This window comes from Nomascus leucogenys, chromosome X (genome assembly GCF_006542625.1).
Source record: "Nomascus leucogenys isolate Asia chromosome X, Asia_NLE_v1, whole genome shotgun sequence".
NCBI lineage: Eukaryota > Metazoa > Chordata > Mammalia > Primates > Hylobatidae > Nomascus > Nomascus leucogenys.
Genome location: NC_044406.1, coordinates 104,680,129 through 104,702,990, shown reverse-complemented (window position 1 = coordinate 104,702,990; position 22,862 = coordinate 104,680,129). Strand labels below are relative to the sequence as shown.

General features: G+C 38.3%; 1 protein-coding gene across 1 annotated transcript in view; it reads right to left on the bottom strand.

Annotated features, from left to right (window-relative positions):
* WDR44 (WD repeat domain 44) overlaps positions 1-22,862 on the bottom strand; it is a 103,654-nt gene that overhangs the window by 56,842 nt on the left and 23,950 nt on the right. Inside the window, exons 2-3 of the mRNA XM_003262238.3 lie at positions 14,106-14,139; positions 5,114-5,188 (exon numbers count right to left, since the gene is read on the bottom strand). Coding sequence (XP_003262286.1) covers positions 5,114-5,188; positions 14,106-14,139 — 109 coding nt within the window. The remainder of the gene's footprint in view (positions 1-5,113; positions 5,189-14,105; positions 14,140-22,862) is intronic.

Sequence of the window (22,862 nt, the reverse complement as noted above, 5' to 3'; positions counted from 1 at the left end):
TGTTCTTAACACTTTACGTATTTTAATCTTTACAACAACCTTATGAGATTCTACCCCTACTGTCACCATTTTACAAATGAGGGAACTAATCAAATGATTTGTCCAAGGTCACAAAGCTAGTAAGTGATGAAGCAGATATAAACCCAGGGAGTTTGATTCCAGCATCTATACTCTTAACCTTCATAATAGGGAATTTGTGTTAATACTTAGGTACAAAAGATCAAATAACCCTGTCAAATCAAGTTCAATCCTAAACTTACATTAAGACTCAATATCCTGATTCATTTACATATTTATGCCAAACTTGTTGTAATACCAGCCTAATGGTTTGAGCCTACTTAACTAAACCACGATAATCCAAATCCCCAGGAGAAGAATTCAAGTTGTTTAGCTCTGAACTCAAGCTTATGACCCAAAAACCAGCAGATGGAGGGAGATTAACATTCTTAAACAGACTACACCTGAACTCCACTATTTGGACTGACGGCAGGACCATGAAAAGCGTTCAAATACCCAGTCTACCTTGTCTTTTCCCTTCCTTTCTTTCTTTTTCTTTTTTGAAATGGAGTCTCACTCTGTCACCCAGGCTGGAGTGCAGTGGCACGATCTCGGCTCACTGCAACCTCCACCTCCCAGGTTCAAGCAGTTCTCCTGCCTCAGCCTCCCTAGAAGCTGAGATTACAGGTGTGTGCCCCACGCCGGGCTAATTTTTGTATTTTTAGTAGGGACGAGGTTTCACCACGTTGGCCAGGCTGGTCTTTAACTCCTGACCTCATGTGATCCACCTGCCTTGGCCTCCCAAAGTGCTGGGATTACAGGCATGAGCCACTGCGCCTGGCCCCCTTTCTTTCTTATATGTAGCTTAAAATATAAACAGGCTTTCTATTATCTTCTACCAACATTTAGAATATATTTTCTCCCCGGTCTTGTCATTACTAACATTAAATCTCCCAGATCACTTATCCTGCCACCATGTCCAACCATGAACAACTTCTGCTTTCTCAATTCCCTGTCTTCAGAAAGTTAACAGAATGCATCACAGAACCATCCTAATCTGGTTTACTACAATTTCATGCTAATTTGAACTGGGCATTACTGCTGCTCAGTAATATTCATCCCTGATTTCTTAGCATGTTCTATATGTTAGTTTTTCTCAATCTTCAAATTGTTAACCTTAGAAATTACCTTGCTTTCACCAGAACCAGAGTCCAACCAATTTGTCAATTAGGTGGTTACTGAGCACTGAGAACCTCAATGATAACAGAAATCATATTACAATGGATTTGAGAATGAATAAGAGGTGAAGATACAGAGACATTAGCACGGTCTGAGTTTTCAAAAGCTCAGCTATAAATGCAAAAAGACTTCGATAAAGTGACCCAGCACTTTTATAACCTGAAGGGAAGGAACTACTGGAAAAGAAGATAACAGAGCAATGTTCTGGAAAAGAAAGGAAAGAAGGCCTACTGTGTATTAGATCTAGTATACACATTCTCATTTAACTGTCATACAGGCCTTTGGGTTAGGTAGCTGGATTACCTCCCTCCTAGAAAAGCAGGACTCTGAGGTAAAGGCTTTAAGAATTTTGCCAGTCCCACAATTAGTAAGCTACAAAGCCAAAACTGAAATCCAGGTCTTTCTTAAAAATCCAGTGATCTTTGTATTATACCACACTACTATGGACAGAAAACAAGAATACTAAATCTTCAGTGATGGATGACATGAAAAAAAGGTAAGAAATAACAATAAATATGTAGGTAAAGGAAGTGAAAGATGATACAAAGGAATGGATTCAGGCTTTTTAGCCTCTAATATTTACGTGGAGTAGGAAACAAGGTTATCGGCTGAAAGTGAGGGGGATGTGAGTGGGTACAGTGACCGTGAGGTGAGTATAAAGGTTTGAAATAATCACTACACATAATGGAAATGTCTGTGCCACAAGAGGGGTTAAAATGAGGTTGAAAACGCGTATTCCCCAATCCCTTATCTGAGAATAATCTCTCCCTCCTCTGCACTTCTATTATTATTCTTACTGTTCAGTATAGTATGGACTATAATACAAATACAGAGCTGTATATAGGCTAGCTCTATTTATTTTCTCTACACTAGATAATTAGTACCTGGAGAGAAAGGTCCATGTTTTCTGCCTCTTGATATGCCTCATGACACCTTCTTATGGTGCCTAGCCCTGTCATTTTTTTCTGGATTTTAGGAAATAGTGAAAAGGGAAAGACTAAGAGAACAATGAGAACCAAGACATACATAGAGATGATTATGCTAAAGCATCGTTTGCTGCAAAAAGCTCACTGTGACCGGACGCGGTGACTTATGCTTGTAATCTCAGCACTTTGGGAGGCTGAGGTGGATGGATCACCTGAGGTCAGGAGTTCAAAACCAGCCTGGCCAACATGGTGAAACCCCATCTCTACTAAAAATACAAAATAAATAAATACATAAATAAATATAAAAAATTAGCCTGGCATGGTGGTGTGTTGGTGTAATCCCACCTACTTGGGAGGCTGAGGCAGAAAAATTGCTTTAACCCAGGAGGTGGAGGTTGCAGTGAGCTGAGATCACACCACTGCACTCTAGCCTGGGCAACAGAGCGAGACTCAAGTCTCAAAAAAAATAAATAAATAAAAAGCAGACAGTTTAGTATGACATAAGGCATTCCTATAATCCAGCCCTAACTTTGCTCTCTAGGCTCATCCTCAAATGTTATGCACATTCCCCACCTCCATGCCTTCAGTAATGCCTTTCCTCTCCCATCTTAGCCTGTCCAAATCTTTTTTTTTTTTTTTTTTTTTTTGAGATGGAGTCTAGCTCTGTTGCCAGGCTGGAGTGCAGTGGCGCAATCTCGGCTCACTGCAACCTCCGCCTCCAGGTTCAAGTGATTCTCCTGCCTCAGCCTCCCAGGTAGCTGGGACTACAGGGACGCACCACCACGCCCAGCCAATTTTTGTATTTTTAGTAGAGATGGCGTTTCTCCATGTTGGTCAGGCTGGTCTCAAACTCCCAACCTCAGGTGATCTGCCCGCCTCGGCCTCCCAAAGTGCTGGGATTATAGGTGTGAGCCATCGTGCCCGGCCTAGCCTGTCCAAATCTTATGCATTCATTAAGAATCAGCTCAGATGTTACCTCCTCCATGAAGTCATCTTCATTCCTACCCCCAAGCAAGAAGTCTCCTTCCCTTTGTGTTCTTACAATAGTTTCTGAGTTTATTTGAATACTTACTGCATTTAGTTTTGTGTTTATCCAATTTCTTCTACTAAAATGTAAGTTACTCGAGAGCAGAGTATGCCCTTGTCCAGGGTATATCCCCATAGCCTTTATCATTAGTGATTCATACTTAATTCAACTGAAAAGGCTAGGACTTAAAAAGTGATTATTTAGAATCTTAAACCTCATTCTGCTCCACAGTGTTTTCTCACTACTGTTTAAACTTCTAAATTCTCCTTAAAATCATCTTTTTTCCCCACTAACTACAGATAAGTTATACATTTGTAATCTATCCTAAGAAAAACATTCTTTAAAAAGATAAGAAAAGCTATAGTGGAAAAAACAGGAATATTTTAAGTTTCAACAATAAAAATGGCTAGATACATTGTAATCCATTTACTTGATGGAAACTGATGCATCTGAGTACAGAAATCATATAGAAGTATGAGGAAAATCTAAAAATGGTAAGAGTAAAAGAATATAAAATTCTACCTACACTACAATTAGGCAGAAAAATGTATGCTAATGGGTGAGAACCAGAAGGAAATGCTGAAAAATCAAGACACCTGTGTGTTACAGTATAGAATTATAGGCAATTTCTTATTTAAAAAAAATGGTTCAATTCCTGTTATGTGCACTGCTATGCAATCCACCATTTGTCCCAAAAGGGAACATTTTTCCTTTAAAGGAAAAAGTATGATCAATATTGAAATACGTGGTCTGGCTGGGTACAGTGTTGCACACCTATAATCAGCACTTTGGGAGGCTGAGGTGGGTGGATTGCCTGAGCTCAGAATTTCAAGACCAGCCTGGGAAACATGGCAAAACGTTGTCTCTACAAAATATACAAAAATTATCCAGGCGTGGTGGCATACACCTGTAGTCTCAGCTACTCAGGAGGCTCAGGTGGGAGGATCACTTGAGCCCAGGAGGTGGAGGCTACAGTGAGCCATGATTGTGCCACTGCACTCTATCCTGGGCGACACAGTGAGACCCTGCCTCAAAACAAACAAACAAAAAAACGTAGTCCATTAAATTTCTAAATTCCATAAGGATAAAACAGTGGTTTTCCATTAGGGGTTATTTTGTTCCACATCCCTTCCCAGACATCTGGAGATATATTTGGTTGTCATAATTGGGAGTTGGGGATGCTATTGGCATTTAGTAAGTAGAAGCTAGGGATACTGCTGAGACATCTTACAATGCACACAACAGGCCTTCCCCTACCCTCTATTAGCCCAAAATGTCGAGTGTCAGTACTGGAGAAACTCTGGGGTGGAGAATGTGTCATTTTGTTAGCCTCTGGAAATCCACTGGCTAGAACATTGCCTGGGGCATAGAAAACACTTAAAACTTGTATAAATGAATAAAAACACACCATCCTATCTTTCTCCTTGAGTTTTATCCTGATACTGTGAACTGCCCATTTTCAAAATACTGATCTTGTGGTCAGTCTCTTCTAGTAAACCAACCTTTGAAGCTTCATAGCATCAATTTTTTAAAAGGTATCAAAGGTACTATCAGAGTAAGGACTTCTTATAACTTCTGATTCCTAAAGACATCAGAATGTTGCTGCACTGAGCTTTTCAATACCCATAACTCCTGGTAGTAACCTCAAGAATAGTTAGGGCTTATTCTGATAAAAATACAAGAATAAAAAATAAAAGCATTTTACAAAATATTGTCTCAAGGATAAATTACCAATTAGAATATGAAAAGGACTTCTAAAAAGACTGAAATGTCTTCAACCACAAATGTGACAGATTCATGAAACATTTGCTGAACATCAGCCATGTACAGAGCGCTGTACTAAAAGAATATAAAAACTGTTTGAAATATACCATATAAATATGATGTCTGCTATAAACTAATATTGACATTGTATCTTTCCAACCTTTTTAGACACATCTTGTTTCAATTCTTGTACAGGGGACTCATTTCCAACTTTGTTTGCAGTGTTCTCTGTTTCCTGTTTGAAAAAGAAAAGAAATAGAGACCAAATGATGACATCTTTTCTTTAAAAATATGCTTTAAAGGGGTACAAATGAGAAAATGTAGCATTAATAAATCAAAGGCCCTTAAAGGGCTTAGATTTCTTCTTCTTCTTTTTTTTTTTTTTTTTTTTTGAGACAGAGTTTTACTCTGTCACCCAGGCTGGAGTGCAGTGGCACAATCTTGGCTCACTGCAACCTCCGCTTCCCGGGTTCAACTGATTCTCCTGCCTCAGCCTCCCGAGTAGCTGGGATTATAGGTGTGTGCCACCACACCTGGCTAATTTTTGTAATTTTAGTAGAGATAGAGTTTCACCTTGTTGGCCAGGCTGGTCTCGAACTCCTGACCTCAAGTGATCTACCCGCCTCAGCCTCCCAAAGTGCTGGGATTATAGGTGTGAGCCACTGTGCCCAGCCTAAAGGGCTTAGATTTCTGAATACTGATAGATGCTCAGAAACTTTATGCCAAATGGGACAATGTAATTTGCATAAGAAAGTTACCCATCAGCAATATTCTATTATTCTGCAATAGGATATTTACCTTTAAATGTGAAAACTTGCTCAACTTTTTAACATTAAAAAACTGTAATGGATGATAAGAACTTCTAAGTACTTTTATAGCTAAAAAGGATTAAGAATTTAAGCAAGGGGTTGAATCAAAATTGTTATTTTTCCCAAAGCATTGTTCCATAAATATGCACAAATACAAAAGTATATATCACAGAAAACCACATTCAGGGAACAGTTTTCTTAAAATTCTACATGCTTTAGATAAAAGAAATCAAGACTTAACCAGAAGTTAAATGAAGCCCCTAAAAAAAAGTATGAAAAAAGATGAAAAAAATTAAACCCACCAAAAATACATATATATCTACGTATACATTTATATACACATACGTACATATATATATATATTTGGGAGGTTAGAAATGGATACTGCATTTCTGCTGGAAAAAATTAGGGTAAAATAAGACAATCATATATTTGCAAATCTCAATACAATACTCTTCTCAGTCTGAAGTTGTCTATTTATAGAAGTACAGCAATTTGAATGCTACTCTTGATACTGAGAAAAAAAATCATAATTCTTTGTGCACATCACAGAGTTTGTTAGAGGAAGGTCATTATAACCATTTTAGACAGATAAGGGACTCAAGGCACATTAATTATTTAGGTGGCACTTATACAAGTATCAGGATATGACCACAATAGGCTCAATAATGAAATTATTCCAGAGATTATTAAAATGTTAAAGATTTAACGTGCCAGTGAAATTTCTGTAGGACTTGCAATATCTTCGAGCACTGAACTCCTCCCCCAGAATTTGGGGAATACTACCAATCTTACACAGATTCTTCTAGAAAAAAAATTGTTTCATGGACTCTTAAGTATTAGATAAAATCCAAACAGTACCAAGGCCCATGAAGGCCTAAACATGACATAGCCTCTGCCTACATTTTTTATATCTTCTACACTCCTCATCTCCCTCTCATACCACTCCCCCACAATTACATTCTGGCCAATAGGATGGTTCCTTGCCATTAGGGTCACAGCTCAAGTGCTATTTTATCAGAAAATACTTCCCTGACCATCTCAAAATAGCCTTACCTGACTCCTTAACTTTCTATCACATTATCCTATTTTTCTTTTTTTTTTTTAACTTTAAGTTCAGGGGTACATGGGCAGATTTGATACACAGGTAAACTTGTGTCATGGAGTTTTGTTGTACAGATTATTTCATCACCCAGGTATTAAGCCTAGTACACATTAGTCATTTTTCCTGCTCCTCTCCCTCCTCCCACCCTTCACCCTCTGATAGGCCCCAACATGTGTTGTTCCCCTCTATGGGTTCATGTGTCCACATCATTTAGCTCCCACTTATAAGTGAGAACATGCAGTATTTGGTTTTCTGTTCCCACGTTAATTTGCTAAGGATAATGGCCTCCAGCTCCATCCATGTCCCTGCAAAGGACATGATCTCGTTCTTTTTTATGGCTGCATAGTATTCCACGGTGTACATGTACCACATTTTCTTTATCCAGTCTATCACTGATGGGCATTTAGGTTGATTCCATGTCTTTGCTATTGTGAATAGTGCTGCAATGAACATTTGTGTGCATGTGTCTTTATAACAGAATGATTTATATTCCTTTGGGTATATACCTAGTAATGGTATTGAGGAGAGGATGTCAAACTATCCCTGTTTGCAGACAACATGATCTTATATCTAGATAACCCATAGTCTGAGCCCAAAAGATTCTTAAGCTGATAAACAACTTCAACAAAGTCTCAGGATACAAAATAAATGTGCAAAAATCACTAGCATTATTATACACTAATAGTCAAGTAGAGAGCCAAATCAGGAATAAACTCCCACCATTCGCAACTGCCACAAAAAGAAAATACCTAGGAATACAGCTAACTAGGGAGGTGAAAGGAGAACTACAAACCACTGCTCAAAGAAACCAGAGATGACACAAACAAATGGAAAAACATTCCACGCTCATGGATAGGAAGAATCAATATCGTTAAAATGGCCACACTGCCCAAGGCAATTTATAGACTTAATGCCATTACTATTAAACTATCATTGAGATTCTTCACAGAACTAGAAAATTTTATTTTAAAATTCATAGGGAACCAAAAAAGAGCCTGAATAGCCAAGGCAAATCCTAAGCAAAAAGAATAAAGCTGGAGGCATCATTCTACCGGACTTCAAACTATGCTACAGTGCTACAGTTACCAAACAGCATGGTACTGGTACAAAAACAGACACACAGACCAATAGAACAGAATAGAGAATACAGAAATAAGACCACACACCTATAACTATCTGATCTTCGACAAATCTGAAGAAAACAAAGAATGGGGAAAGGCTTCCCTACTCAATAAATGGTGCTGGGAAAACATTATCCTATTTTCCTTCATTGCACTTATCGTTCAAAATGACCTTATTTACTTGCTTATTTTTTGTCTCTTCCCTGTCCCACTAGAATGTAAGCTCCATGAGAGATGGACCTTGTTTGTTCTATCTACAGTTTGTTCAGTACCTAAAACAGTGTCCAGCACTAAATAACCATTTGCTGAATGAATGTTGAATGATGCATGCTCTGTTTTTTCTTCAGTTAATACATACATCTTAAGTTTACATAGGCTTTAATTGGATCCTGGTTTTATACGAAAGAAGGCCAGGCATGGGCTGAGACCTGGAGTTTGAGACCAGCCTGGGCAACATAGTGAGACCTCACCTCTAAAAAAAATAATAATTAGCCAAGCATGGTGGTATGTGCCTGCAGTCCCAGCTACTCTGGAGGTTGTTGTGGGAGGACTACTTGAGCCTAGGAGCCTAAGGCTGCAGTGAGCTATGATAATGCCACTGCATTCCAGCCTGGGGAAGAAAGCGAGACCCTGTCTCAAAAAAAAAAAAAAAAAAGAAAAAAAGAAAAAAAAAAGAAATAAAAAAAAGAAATAAAAATCTAACCAAGACCGATTGGTAAGATAACCTTGACAAGGTGGAGAGAGAATACTTGGAAGCTGATCACCATTAAGAGAATACTTGGTCCAGCCCGGGACAGAGCGAGACTCTGTCTCAAAAAAAAGAATACTTGGAAGCTGATCACCATTAAGAATAGTTGATGCTCTCAGCAGAACAGGGTCTGCAGGAAAAAAGACAAATAAATAAATAAAATAACAGTTGATGCATATTAGAGAAACACCTTCAACTGTCCTATTAATTATTTTTATCCAATTATTTTCTAATAACTGTTTATCAATAGGAAAATCAGAAGCATTGTACAGCATAATTCTGTGGATATTTTCCCTAAATTAAGCTACATAAAATTACACGTTAATAATCTTTGGACCTCAATTTGATTAACTGATTTTTAGAAGCAGGGTCTTGCAGTTGCCCAGGCTGGAATGCAACTATCCTCCCACCTTAGCATCCCAAAGTGTTGGGGTTACAGGCGTAAGTCACTGCACTCGGCCTATGTGTCACTGCACTCGGCCTAATTTGTTTCAATTATTTACTTATAAAAGATTAACATTCCTACACTAGCCAAAACAGGCAAGCAGTGATTAGACTTCCATTTTATTTGGCTTTAACAAAACTCTCTTGGAGTCTGAACTTTTAAAAGATAGTAACTCCTAAGGTACTCTGCTGTTTTAAGTCACAAGTTTAAAGGAGTGATATGGCATCTACCAGAGGGCCTGATCTCCAGAGCAGACTTCTTAATAAAATCAGACTTAGGATATATAGTCAATTATGATTTTCTCTCCGTGATGTATAAGGTCCTTCTAACACCTTGATCAGGCTTTTGGGACAAAGGAATGGAAGCCAAGCATGTGTCCACAGACAACCAATGCCAACCTAGCTATACTTGAGACAGTCCATTACCTACTTCTGGTGATGTGCTGACCCATTATTAAAATGCAGTACTTACTAAATCCCAGCTTCCCTACTATTAGGCAATTTCTCTAACTCCTATCTATCACGGTATCAAAAATTTGCTTCCTTAAAAGGTATGGTAGCTTATTCAATTTTTAGCAATTCATATCACAGTTACCTCCATCTGTGTTGGATATTACAGAGCTGTCTATAACCCCCCTGCAGTATTTGGTTGTAAGATTTCAGCTTTTTAATTTTAATAAGCACACCCAACAAAGTATTTGTATGAAAGTGATCTACACTCACAGAAATCTTCATTATTACCTACCAAAGAACATTAAGCTAAAAACATTAATTATAGAAAAATTCAGGTAACTTGTAATTTTTAGTAGTAAGGGAAGGGAAGCTACTAAAGTGAAATTTTAAAAAAAGAGAAAAACTTAGAAATGTGACTTCCACTCTTTTTTTTGCTGAGAAAATTGTTTTAAAAAGTAAACAACTCTTAAATCACGGTCATATCCATACATCCATTCCTTTCAATGCTGTTGCCTTTGCTGAAGTTTCATGTCTTGACATTTTAACTGCCTCTTGACAGCTTTCTTTGCACCTAAGTCTTTTTCCTCCAAACTTTCTTCCACCCTTCCACCAGTTTTCTTAATTTCCGAGCAAAAAAAAAAAACAAAAAAAAAAAAAACCACAAACCTTGGGCAGCATAGCTGTAAGACATATAAAAGTTGACTTTTTAAATGTCCCACTTTAGGCCTGGCACAGTGACTCATTCATGTAATCCCAATGCTTTGGGAGGCCAAGGGAGGAGGATGGCTTGAGGCTAGGAGTTTCAGACCAGTCTGGACAACCTAGCAAGACCCTATCTCTAAAAAATAAAAATAAAATAGCTGGGTGTGGCGTTTGAGTCTGTAGTCCTAGCTACTTGGGAGTCTCAGGTCGGGGGAGTCCTTGAGACCAGGAGTTCGAGGTTATAGTGAGCTGTGATTGTGCCATTGCATTCTAGCCTGGGTAACAGAGTGAGACCTTCAGAAAACAAAAATATCCTGGTTGGGCCCAGTGGCTCACGCCTGTAATCCCAGCACTTTGGGATGTCGAGGTGGGCAGATCACTTGAGGTCATTTGAGACCAGTGTGGCCAACATGGTGAAACCCCATCTCTACTAAAAATACAAAAATTAGCTGGGTGTGGTGGTGGGTGCCTATAATCCCAGCTACTTGGGAGGCTGAGGCAGGAGAATTGCTTGAACCCAGGAGGTGGAGGTTGCAGTGAGCCAAGATTGCATCACTGCACTCCAGCCTGGGTGACAGAGTGAGACTCCATCAAAAAAAAAAAAAGAAGAAGAAAGAAAAAAAGAAAAGCAAGGAAAAGAAACCCAAAAATATCCTGCTTCAAAATTTTAAAGATCAGAGTTCTTTTCTAAATTTTTTTTTTTAACTTGAGACAGAGTCTCACTCTATCGCCCAGGGTGGAGTACAGTGGCACAATCTTGACTCACTGAAACCTCAGACCTCTCTCAAGTGATTCTCCTGCCTCAGCCTTCCAAGTAGCTGGGATTACAGGCGTGTGCCACCACATCTGGCTAATTTTTGTATTTTTAGTAAAGATGGAGTTTCACCATGTTGGCCAGGCTGGTCTCTAACTCCTGACCTCAGGTGATCTGCCCGTCTCAGCCTCCCAAAGTGCTGGGATTACAAGCGTGAGCCACTGCACCCCATCTCTTTTCTAAATTATAATTTAATTTTTAATTGACACATAATATGATACATATTTACAGGGTACAATGTGATGTTTCAATGCAGGTATACATAGTATTATGATAAAATCAGGTAACCTGACATTCAAGGCTCGTCACAATCTGGCCTCAATTTACTTTTCCAATACTCTACCACTGAAACTTTTACACTGGTCACATTAGTTTTTCAATGCTCCTAGCAAATCCCGTGCTTTTGCATATTAATTAGTCCCTACTATTTCCTAACTACAATGCTTTCCCAATTTTTCTCTATCTACCTATGCAAACCTCTCCCAATTTTCAAAGCTCAGCGAAAGTTCTATTTCCTCCCTGAAACTTTTCTCTGCTATTTCAGGTAACAGTGCTCTCACGTCAATTCTATCTTCCTCTTGTTCTTCCAAAGCCCTTGTGGCGGTTAACACATCTACTCTATTTTACAAACATCGAGACCTCATAAATTGCCCTTTTGTATACATGTCTCTTCCATCAGACTGTAAAATCACCAACAATCATAACTATATCAAGCCTTCCTTTATATTACAATATCAATAGATATATTGTTATTCATAATATGCACTCAATAGCCTCAGTACATGTTTATCATAGAATATTACTCGGCAATAAAAAGAAACAAACCATTGATACAGATAACAACTTGGATGGATCGTGACCCTTTCAACCAATCGCATAAGGTCACATAGTATATAATTCCATTTACAGAACATTCCTTAAGTGACAAAATTACAGAGATGGAAAACAGATTTAGGGATGATATGGGGATGGTGGTGGGTGTATTATAAAGGGGTAGCACAACGGAGATCTTTGTGATGATGAAATAGTTCTGCATCTTCATTGTGGGGGTTATGCAAATATACACATATGATAAATTGGCGCAGAACTATACACTTGCATTGCACCAACGTTAAATTCCTCATTTTAAAATTGTACTATAATTAAGATATAACCACTGGGGAAATGGTGAAGAATATACAGGACATTTCTGCATTATCTTTAAAGCTTCCTGTGAATCTATAATTATTTCAAAATAAAAAGTTAAAAAAATGAACAATATCCAACTTCATATTTATTTACTAAATATGTATACTTGTTATCTAATTTCATTCAAGTTAAGGACAATCTATAATTACTGGGGTAAAGTAAATTCTCCAGATCTATTTGTTATAATATAAAAATATCTTAGAGCTAAATGGCTTTTAAGACCTGTAAGCATAAACAGTAATCGCCTCTGGATATGAAGTTTGAGAGGTAGGGGATGAGAAGTGGAAGGAAAGCTACATTTTCAACCATATACCTTTTGTCCTGAGTAAATTTCAACCCTACACATGTTATTACTTTTAAAGACTGTTTTTATTAAATATTAAGTAAATACAAAATAATTTTTATTTAGCATAAGAAAAGAGTTATGATATAACTTTTCTTAAGCACTCAATTTAAGAAAAAGAACATTATTATCAGTTTTCAAGTCTCTTGTGTATCCTTCTCCATTTCCATTACAATCTCTCCCCCTCAGAGAATGACCGATATCCTAAATTTTGTATTTCTCATTCCCTGGTAATTCTTCACAGTTTTACCATGCTTGTATCTCTAAACAATCTATTCTCTAAACAATATATTCTTTAGTTTGGCATGCTTTTGAACTTAATAAAAATGGAATGCTAGTGTATACGTTTTTCTATGAGTAGTTACCCCCGACTCAACACTCTAGTGCTGAAATTCATCCATGTCATTGTATATAACTAATTCATTCATTTCTACTACTGTAGAATATTTCATATAAACATATCATAATTTATCAAAGAGACTGGTATCCAATGTGTATAAATAGAAGGTCGGTATACTGGAACTGAAAAAAATACAGCATGTTTGAGATTACACATACATATAAATATACATATACACATATACATATACAATATACACTCTATCTGATATAAATAGTTCTGTTTGGTGATATATTATACTTAAAATGGCTCTCAGTGGCATAATATCTCAATACCAAACTCCTCTGCCTGAATATAAGCTGGGATTGATTTTTATATATAGTGATGGTACATGGGCCCACAAGAAGTAGTATACATGTGTTTCAGTTACTGTACATTTTTGTCATGCAAGTATTAATCTTTTGCTTTTTTTTTGAGGTGTAGTCTCGCTCTGTCACCCAGGTTGGAGTGCAGTGGCATGATCTCAGTTCACTGCAGCCTCCATCTCCTGGGTTCAAGCGATTCTCCTGCCTCAGTCTCCCAAGTAGCTGGGAATACAGGTCTGCGCCACCACACCTGGATAATTTTTGTGTTTTTTTTTTTTTTTTTTTTTTTTTTTTTTTAGTAGAGACAGGGTTTCATCATGTTGGCCAGGCTGGTGTTGAACTCCTGACCTCAACTGATCTGCCCACCTCAGCCTCCCAATGTGTTGAGATTACAGGTGTGAGCCACGATGCCTGGCCAAGTATTACTTTTTCAACACACACACACACACACACAAATGTTCTTTTATTCTAGATATTATAAACAAATACAAATCAGTAGAAATCTAAAAAATACTTACAGTTCCTTCCTTACAGCATAACATTTAGTTAGGCATTTCTAGAGTACCTATTTATACCAAGTAGGACATAATGACAATATTACTGAGTAAAAAATAAGTAAAAAAAAAAAAAAGCAAAAGGAAGAAAATGAAGAATTACACAAAAACATGAATAAAAAGTATACAATTTCTAAAAACATAACTTTCAGAAAGCACAACTTACCTTGAATGTTGAAAGCCCAACTTTTCCTGGAGACCTGTTCAGAAATAAAAGTAAGGAGGTGTTGAATAGAGGAGATGAGAAGACAAATACTTCTATACACTTACTACAGACAAGTCCACATTTAAAAAATGTGTATATATTTTGTGATTGAAAAGTCCTGTGTGCACATAGAAAATGTGGAAAACAAAAAGTGGAAAAGAGGCTGGGCGCAGTGGCTCATGCCTGTAATCCCAACACTTTGGGAGGCTGAGGCGGGCGGATCACCTGAGGTCAGGAGTTCAAGATCAGCCTGAATATGGCGAAACCCCACCTCTGCAAAAAATACAAAAATTAGCAGGGCATGGAGTGCGTGCCTATAATCCCAGCTACTTGGGAGGCTGAGGCAGGAGAATCACTTGAACCAGGAGGCAGAGGTTTCAGTGAGCCAAGATCATGCCACTGCACCCCAGCCCTGTGACACAGCGAGACTCCATCTCAAAAAGAAAAAGAAAAAAAAAGTGGAGAAGACCAGTCTGGTCAACAGAGTGAGACCCTGTCTCTACAAATAATTTAAAAATTATCCAGGTGTGGTGGCTATTGCCTGTAGACCCAGCTACCTGGGAGGCTGAGGCACAAGGATTGCTTTAGCCCAGGAGTTCAAGGATGCAGTGAGCCATGATTGTGCCACTGCACTCCAGCTTGGGGGAGACAGCAAGATCTCATCTCTTTAAAAAAAAAAAAAAAAAAAAAAAAAAAACAGAAGAAAATGAAAGTGATTCATATATAATCTTATCACCTAGAGATCTGAGTATCTTTTGTCTTCATATGCATATATAGAGTTGCATATGACATAATACTACTTTCAAACTGCCAACTTGTACCTGTTTACACTCCTACTGCTCTATGAATGCCTGTTCCTTAATACCGTCACCAAAAATGAGTGTTATTTTAAACTTTTTTTTTACCAAGTTGACAGGCAAAAGTATATCTCATTGGTGTTTTAATGTGTACTTTGATTTCCAGTGTGGATGAAAATTTTCATATGTATTAGACATTTATATCGCTTTTGAAGAGAGATACCCATTTTTGTTCTCAGCTTTTACTTTTTTTTTTTTTTTAAGACAGAGTCTTGCTGTTGCCCAGGCTGGAGTGCAGTGGTGTGATCTTGGCTCACTGCAGCCTCGACCTCCTGGTCTCAAGCGATCCTCCAGCCTCAGTCTTCTGAGTAGCTGGGACTACAGGCATGCGCCACCACACCCAGCTAATATTGTGCATTTTTTTTGTAGAGACGGGGTCTCACTATGTTGCCCAGGCTGGTCTTGAACTCTTGGGCTCAAGCAATCCTCCCATTTCAGTCTCTTAAAGTACTGAGATTACAGGAACGAACCACTGTGTACCGCTCTCAGCTCATTTTTCTACTGGGGCAAGACTCTGTTCTTAGACTACTCTGGATATAATACATATTTTTTTGAGACAAGGTCTCAGTCTGTTACTCAGGCTTGAGTGCAGTGACACCATCATGGCTCACTGCAGCCTCAACCTCCTGGGCTCAAGCGATCCTCCCACCTCAGCCTCCCAAGTACTGGGACTACAGGCACGTGCCACCATGCTCAGCTGATTTCTGCACTTTTGTATAGAGACGGGGTTTGCCATATTGCTCAGGGTGGTCTCGAACTCCTGGGCTCAAGCAATCCACCCGCCTCATCCTCCCAAAGTGCTGAGATTACAGGAGGGAGTCACCGCATCTGGCCTGGATGTAATAATTTTTAAAAGTAACTTTTCACCATTTCGCCTCTTCCCCCACATTTTTTTTTGGAATAGGAACAGTCTGATACCTGCTTCAAAGCATAAGGCTACTTAGCTATACCTTGGGGTTATGCAGTAGGAAAGTTTTAAATAATTAATATGCCATTTCTAATTTTTTTTGGTAAAATCCAATGATTACATGATGCAAATATGAATTGAAAGGCACCTTAAAGATGATCTAATCACACAGCCTCTTTTTACAGATCAAGAAACTGAGATTCCAAGAGATTAAGTGACTTTTCCTCAAAGTCGTATTTTGGAGCACAACCAAGAGAAGCAATGAGTCCTACTAACATGTTTTTATATGCCAAATTGGGTAACGATTCCTTTGGTAGAGGAATCCTTGACCTCTAATAAAAACTTAATTTGTTAAAAAAATTACTTTTGAGTAACAGAAAATCAATCCCTTTACTCAACAAACATTTATGGGCTGGGTGCAGTGGCTCATACCTGTAATCCCAGCACTTTGGGAGGCCAAGGCGGGAGGATAGCTTGATCTCAGGAGTTTGAGACCAGCCTAGGCAATATAGTGACACCCCATCTCTACAAAATAAAAATAAACCAGCCAGGCATGGGGTTGCACACCTGTAGTCTTAGCTACTTGGGAAGCTGATGTAGGAGGATCACTTGAGCCCAGGAGCCATGAGCCATGATTGTGCTACTGCACTCTAACCTGGGTGACAGAGCGAGACCTTGTCTCAAAACAAAAAACAAAACCAGACACCCAAAGCTGACATTTATGAATTACCTACTATGTACCAAGACTAGAGATACAAAGATAAATTAGATACAATTCTAGTTTGGGGGAGGGAGTTAAATTTGTTTAGAAAACAAAAAAAGTAGTTGTCATAAAATAGTACCCATTTAATTACAATGTCTGGTCAATATAAATATGTGTTAACAAAGGACAATTTCCAGAAATGAAAACATACATTGCTAATTATTTTGGTCCCCTGACAAACTTACACTACAATGTATCAAAATCCTGTTTATCTAGAATTGATTAGTTAGGACTGAGGCTAATCCATACTCAAAAAAAGAAAGAAGATTCCATACAAATCATTGTCCTAAATAATACAAGTGCAATCAAAACAATAAATATTAAAAAGCAAAAATGAAAAACCTGTTTTCTTTTTTTTTTGAGATGGGGTCTCACTTTGTTGCCCAGGCTGGTCTTGAACTCCTAGCTTCAAGCGATCCTCCCACCTCAGCCTCCCAAAGTGCTGGGATTACAGAGGTGAGCTACTACACCTAGCATGAAAAACCTTTAAGGGGCACAAATTTCCATGTGGTACAAATTCAGAATGCCAATCACCTGCAACAAAGGCATAAAGGCAACGGTAAGATATTTTAAAATTAAGCCCCATATGAGGTAGAGAAGAGAAGAAACTTGGCCTTTCCAGCAACCCTCACACCTTGAGATATCTGAACAGGTTTTTTAGCTGTCAAAAAAAAAACAAAAACAAAAAAACCGGAAGCCATATTTATTTCTTGTGTGTCACTGGTTTCAAAAACAGTACTCTCTGGCTGTTGATTCATAGGATCAAAGTTATTGGCTAATTACTGACACACATGGAAATATATGGGAAATATTCTAGATTGGTCCTGGTGGGGCTTTACATATAACTGTATACAAACTATACAGAGTAATTTATTATTTTCTTTTGAGAGACAAGGAGACAGTAAAATACAGGCTTTTGAGCAGATCAACCTTGCTTCAATATTGTTTCTACTATTTATCCTATGTGTGATCAAATCATTTCTCCAAGCCTCGATCTCATCCTCTGCAAAAGGGGGTAAAACAATCTATTTCATAGAACTTCTATGAGGATGAAGTAAGTGAGTACATGGGACACACATGATAGTGTAGTCTCTTCAGCAGCTCTGAAATGCTCCAAGTTTCTCAAAGGCACTTTGGCAGTCTGTCAGTAGTGGGGAGCCTGAGACCAATTTCTGGAATACAGCAAAGGTCCCCTATAGCCTGTCAAGTTCCAGCACATTTACGACAGGGAACATGAAAAAGCTATATCATATTGAGCTGGTGATTAAAATGGGATCCTGCTTACAGCTGGGTGACATCACTAAATAAACTAGTAACAAAAGACACTCATGTTTGAGGTATATTTTAAATGTTACAAAGTTGTTAAGGCCTTGGTAGGTAGGAACATTTCAAATTACTACAATTTCAAGTCTATTAAGCCTAAAACTGTCTTTAACAGGGTAATCTGTGAGAGTAGAATTCTTTTGTGACAAATTTCTAAATCCATTTATAGAACACTAATGCCTAGTAAAAAGTGAAGGCATATTTATAACTTGCAAAGTCGGCTAAAATGATTCGTATCATGTGCCAAGATGAAAAAAAAACAATTCATTTCACCCTAAGAAGCAATAAAAAACACTATTTAGTATTATCACACAAAACTTTCCTAATAGGGGCGTTGTAAAAATAATAAAGCACCGCATATTCTCACTCATAAGTGGGAGCTGAACAATGAGAACATATGGGCACAGGGAAGGGAACATCACACACCAGGGCCTGTCAGGAGGTGGGGGGCTAGGGGAGGGATAGCATTAGGAGAAATACCTAATGTAGATGACGGATTGATGGATGCAGCAAACCACCGTGACACATGTATAGCTACGTAACAAACCTGCACGTTCTGCACATGTATCCCAGAACTTAAAGTATAATGAAAAAAAAAAAGAAAAGAAAACAATGGCCATCATTTATTAAGCATTTGCTAAAAACTGTAACACTTAACATGTTTTAGCTTCTTTGGTCCTCACAGCCGTCCTATTAGGTGGTTATATTACTTGCTCTATTTTACAGAACAAAAAATTGGCTTGAGTCAGATTAGGTCAGTTACATTGTACAGCTAGTAAACAGTAGGGCCAGAATTTGACCCTATGCAGCCTGACTCCAGAGCCCATTCTCTCAACCACTTCGCAATATTGCCTCCTCTCTGGGTAAGGACTTAAAAGAAGATAATTATGAAAACACTGTAACTGGTGCTGTGTATGAGCACCAAAGTAAAGGCAATTAACACTGCTTCTTGAATTGGACTAAACTGATTAAGTCAAAGGCTCTGAATCCTGACCTGCCTTTAACAACTACAATTAACACCTAATTGCCTTGGCACTGCTAGGGAATGAAATAATGAAACGTTCCACATGTAAAATTTCCAGAGAGATGAAGCTTTTGAGTGCCAAATTTTTGATAATATTTTAACTATTTTTGAACTTAAAAATCTCAAAAGCAGCTTGTAAATAAGTACATGAGTAGGTTAAACCCTGCAGTTTCAGTACTCTTTCCCTGAAAATATCTTCTTAAAACAAAGGATATACAATTTTCCTTCTTAATTATCACACTCAAATACTACATTATATTTTAATACACTTTAGGGACCCTAAAGTGCAGACTTATTTGCCTTCTAGGACCCTAGGTTACTATGCCTGGAATGTCTGTGTTTTATAGTTTTATGTTTCCTTCCTCACTTTAAGTGGTCACTTCTTTTTTTGTTGTTGTTGTTTTTTGAGACGGAGTTTTGCTCTTGTTGCCCAGGCTGGAGTGCAGTGGCGTGATCTTGGCTCACTGCAACCCCCGCCTCCCAGGTTCAAGCTATTCTCCTGCCTCAGCCTCCCAAGTAGCTGGGATTACAGGTGCCCGCCCCCAAGCCTGGCTCATTTTTGTATTTTTAGTAGAGATGGGGTTTCACCACATTGGCCAGGCTGGTCTCGACCTCCTGACCTCAGACGATCCTCCCTCCTCAGCCTCTCAAAGTGCTGGAATTACAGGCGTGAGCCACAGCACCCAGCCTATAAGCGGTGGCTTATTACAGTCAGCCATGCACCTGCATTTAAAAGCTTTCTTCCCACCATCCTTCTCACTTGTGCTTCTAATCTGCATTGAGCTGGGACACCAGATTTCCTTAATATGAAATTGTATGGTGAAGGGAGAATCTAGGGATCCTAAGAGTCTCCCCACGAGACTTTAAGTACACAATCTTATTTTGAACTTTGTGGCACTTTTTTTTTTATTATTGAACTGTTCAGAGGCTTTTTAAATGCTTATTTCTTGTTTTCAGCTGTATCTTGAGAACTGTCATTACCACAGAGGTGGCCACCAGATAAGTGAGGTGTTATTAATCTTCAGTATCCTTAGACAACTCAACAATTCTCTGTAAATAAGTCTCTAATGTCAAAGTAGAGATAATAACAGTAGACTATTTCAGTGTTTATGTGCCTAAAGAAAACAACTATTCATGTTCAAGTTTGGGGATGGGAGGGAGAAATGGGGAACTAGATGTCAAGAAAATTAAGTTCTACTCTTAGCTCTCCCACGAACTAGCAGAAATATCTTAAGCAAGGGATTTTAGAGTTCCCATAATTTTAGGGAATTTTGTCTTAAGATCCTTCATTAGTTTGAGAGTGGAGATATAATTTGTACCATGATTAATGATCTAAATATTATATCCTCTAATTTCCCTTAAATTTGAAATATATTATATAAAACATGGATATAATCAGACATACACGTACATACCCAGAAATGTCCAATACTTTGCTACATCTAGTTAACTAGATAAATATTTTTTTCTCCAGTGACAGTAGGGAGCTAAAAAAAAAGAAATAAAAAAAGAAAAATAGAAAAATATTTCTTCAAAATATTCTGTAGATACTAAATGGGGTAAATTGGATTTATCCTTTTTACATATTAAGGTCAGTAATTTTTCCCAGAAAAAGTTCAAATGTCTACATAAAATAACTTTATTAACCACATACACGTGGAAAATTTTTCAGAAAACTCTGAAGTTACATGTAGACATATTTGAGTATTGGTGGTATGTTTTTAAAGAAAACCCGACAAACCAAAATGAGAGCTTCAAAAGTTCATTTTCCTTTCCAAAGCTTTCATCATAGGGCACCTTTAAATCAAATATTTCTGATGCATTTACTATCTGATCAATAAATATTTATTTAAACAATAAATATGCTTCTTACAAAGTTGAACAAAAATATAACTTTCAAGAGCTAGGCTTCCTTGCTCACCTAACAGCAGAAACAAAACAAAACTCAAACTTCCAACATATTAATACTAATTACAAAAATGGTAAATCTTTAAATCAAGCAAATTAATATATTCTTCACTTTACATACTGATCTTTTTTTGTGGTGAGAACATTCAAAATTTACTCTCAGCAATTTTGAAACATACATTGTTATAGTCATCATGCTGTGCAATAGTTCTCCAGAACTTATTCCTCCTATCTAACTAAAACTTTGTACCCTTTGACTAATATTTTCCCATTCCTCAGCTGCTCCCTACTCCCCCAACCCCTGGCAACTACCATTCTACTTTCTGCTTCTATGAGTTCATCATTTTTACATTCCACATATAAGTGAGATTATACAGTAGTAGTCTTCCTATGCCTGGTTTATTTCACTTAACATAATGTCTTCTAGGTTTATCCATATTGCCACATATGACATGATTCCATTCTTAAGGTTGAATAGGGTTCCACTGTGTGCTGGCCATCTGTCTGTATGTCTTCCTTTCAGAAATTTCTGTTCAGGTCCTCTGCCCATTTTTAAATTGGGTTGTTTTCTGGCTACTGAGTTGTTTGAATTCCTTACATACTGTGGGTATTAATCCCTTATCAGATGTATGGTGTTTAAGTCCATTTGCATTGCTATAAAGAAATACCTAAGGCTGAGTAATTTATAAAAAAAAAAGGTTTAGGCTGGGCACGGTGGCTCATGCCTGTAATCCCAGCACTTTGGGAGGCTGGGGCGAGTGGATCACGAGGTCAGGAGATCAAGACCATCCTGGCCAATATGGTGAAAATCCGTCTCTACTAAAAATACAAAAATTAGCTGGTGTGCTGCTGCATGCCTGTAATCCCAGCTACTCAGGGAGGCTAAGGCAGGAGAATCCCTTAAACCAGGAAATTGGAGGTTTTAGTGAGCCGAGATTGCGCCACTGCACTCCAGCCTGGAGACACAGCGAGACTCTTATTATTTTAGCTCATGTTTTTGCAGGCTGTACAAGAAGAATGGTACCAGCATCTGCTCCTGGTGAGGGCCTCAGGAAGCTTCCAATCATGGAATGCAAAAGGGATGCATCACATAGCAAGACAGGAAGAAAGTGGGGGAGGAGATGCCACCCACTTTTAAACAACCAGATCTTGCGTGAACTCAGGCCAAGAAGTCATTCATCTGAGGACAGCACCAAGACATTCATGAGGTATCTGCCCCATGACTGAAACACCTCCCACTAGGCCTACCTCCAATACTGAAGGTCACATTTCAACATGAGAATTGGAGGGCAGAAAACAACTAAACCATATGTTTTGCAAATATTTTCTCCCAATCTGTAGGTTGTCTTTTTCACTGTTGTTTCCTTTGCTGTGCAATTTTATCAGACCAATTTTAGTCTGACACAATCTCATTTGTGTATTTTTGCTTTTGTTGCCTGTGCTTTTGGGGTTAAATCCAAAAAATCATTGCCTAGACTAATGTCAAAAACAGCAAATTTTTGATTTTGCAGCATAGTTTCTGAAATTGAAGACAGTGTCTATCAATGCTGCCATTGAATTTAAACACAAAAAGCAACGTCTGAAACAGCTTCAAAATAAATTCTGATTCAAATAAGTACTGATATTCTACTAAGAAACCACATGGCTTACAGATCAAATACTAACATTATTTAGTGTGTCTTCCACTTAGGTTTTGAATATAAAGGCAATTTTAAGATTAGTACTTCAGGCTGGGCGCGGTGGCTCACGCTTGTAATCCCAGCACTTTGGGAGGCCGAGGCGGGCGGATCACGAGGTCAGGAGATCGAGACCACGGTGAAACCCCGTCTCTACTAAAAATACAAAAAATTAGCCGGGCGCGGTGGCGGGCGCCTGTAGTCCCAGCTACTCGGAGAGGCTGAGGCAGGAGAATGGCGTGAACCCAGGAGGCGGAGCT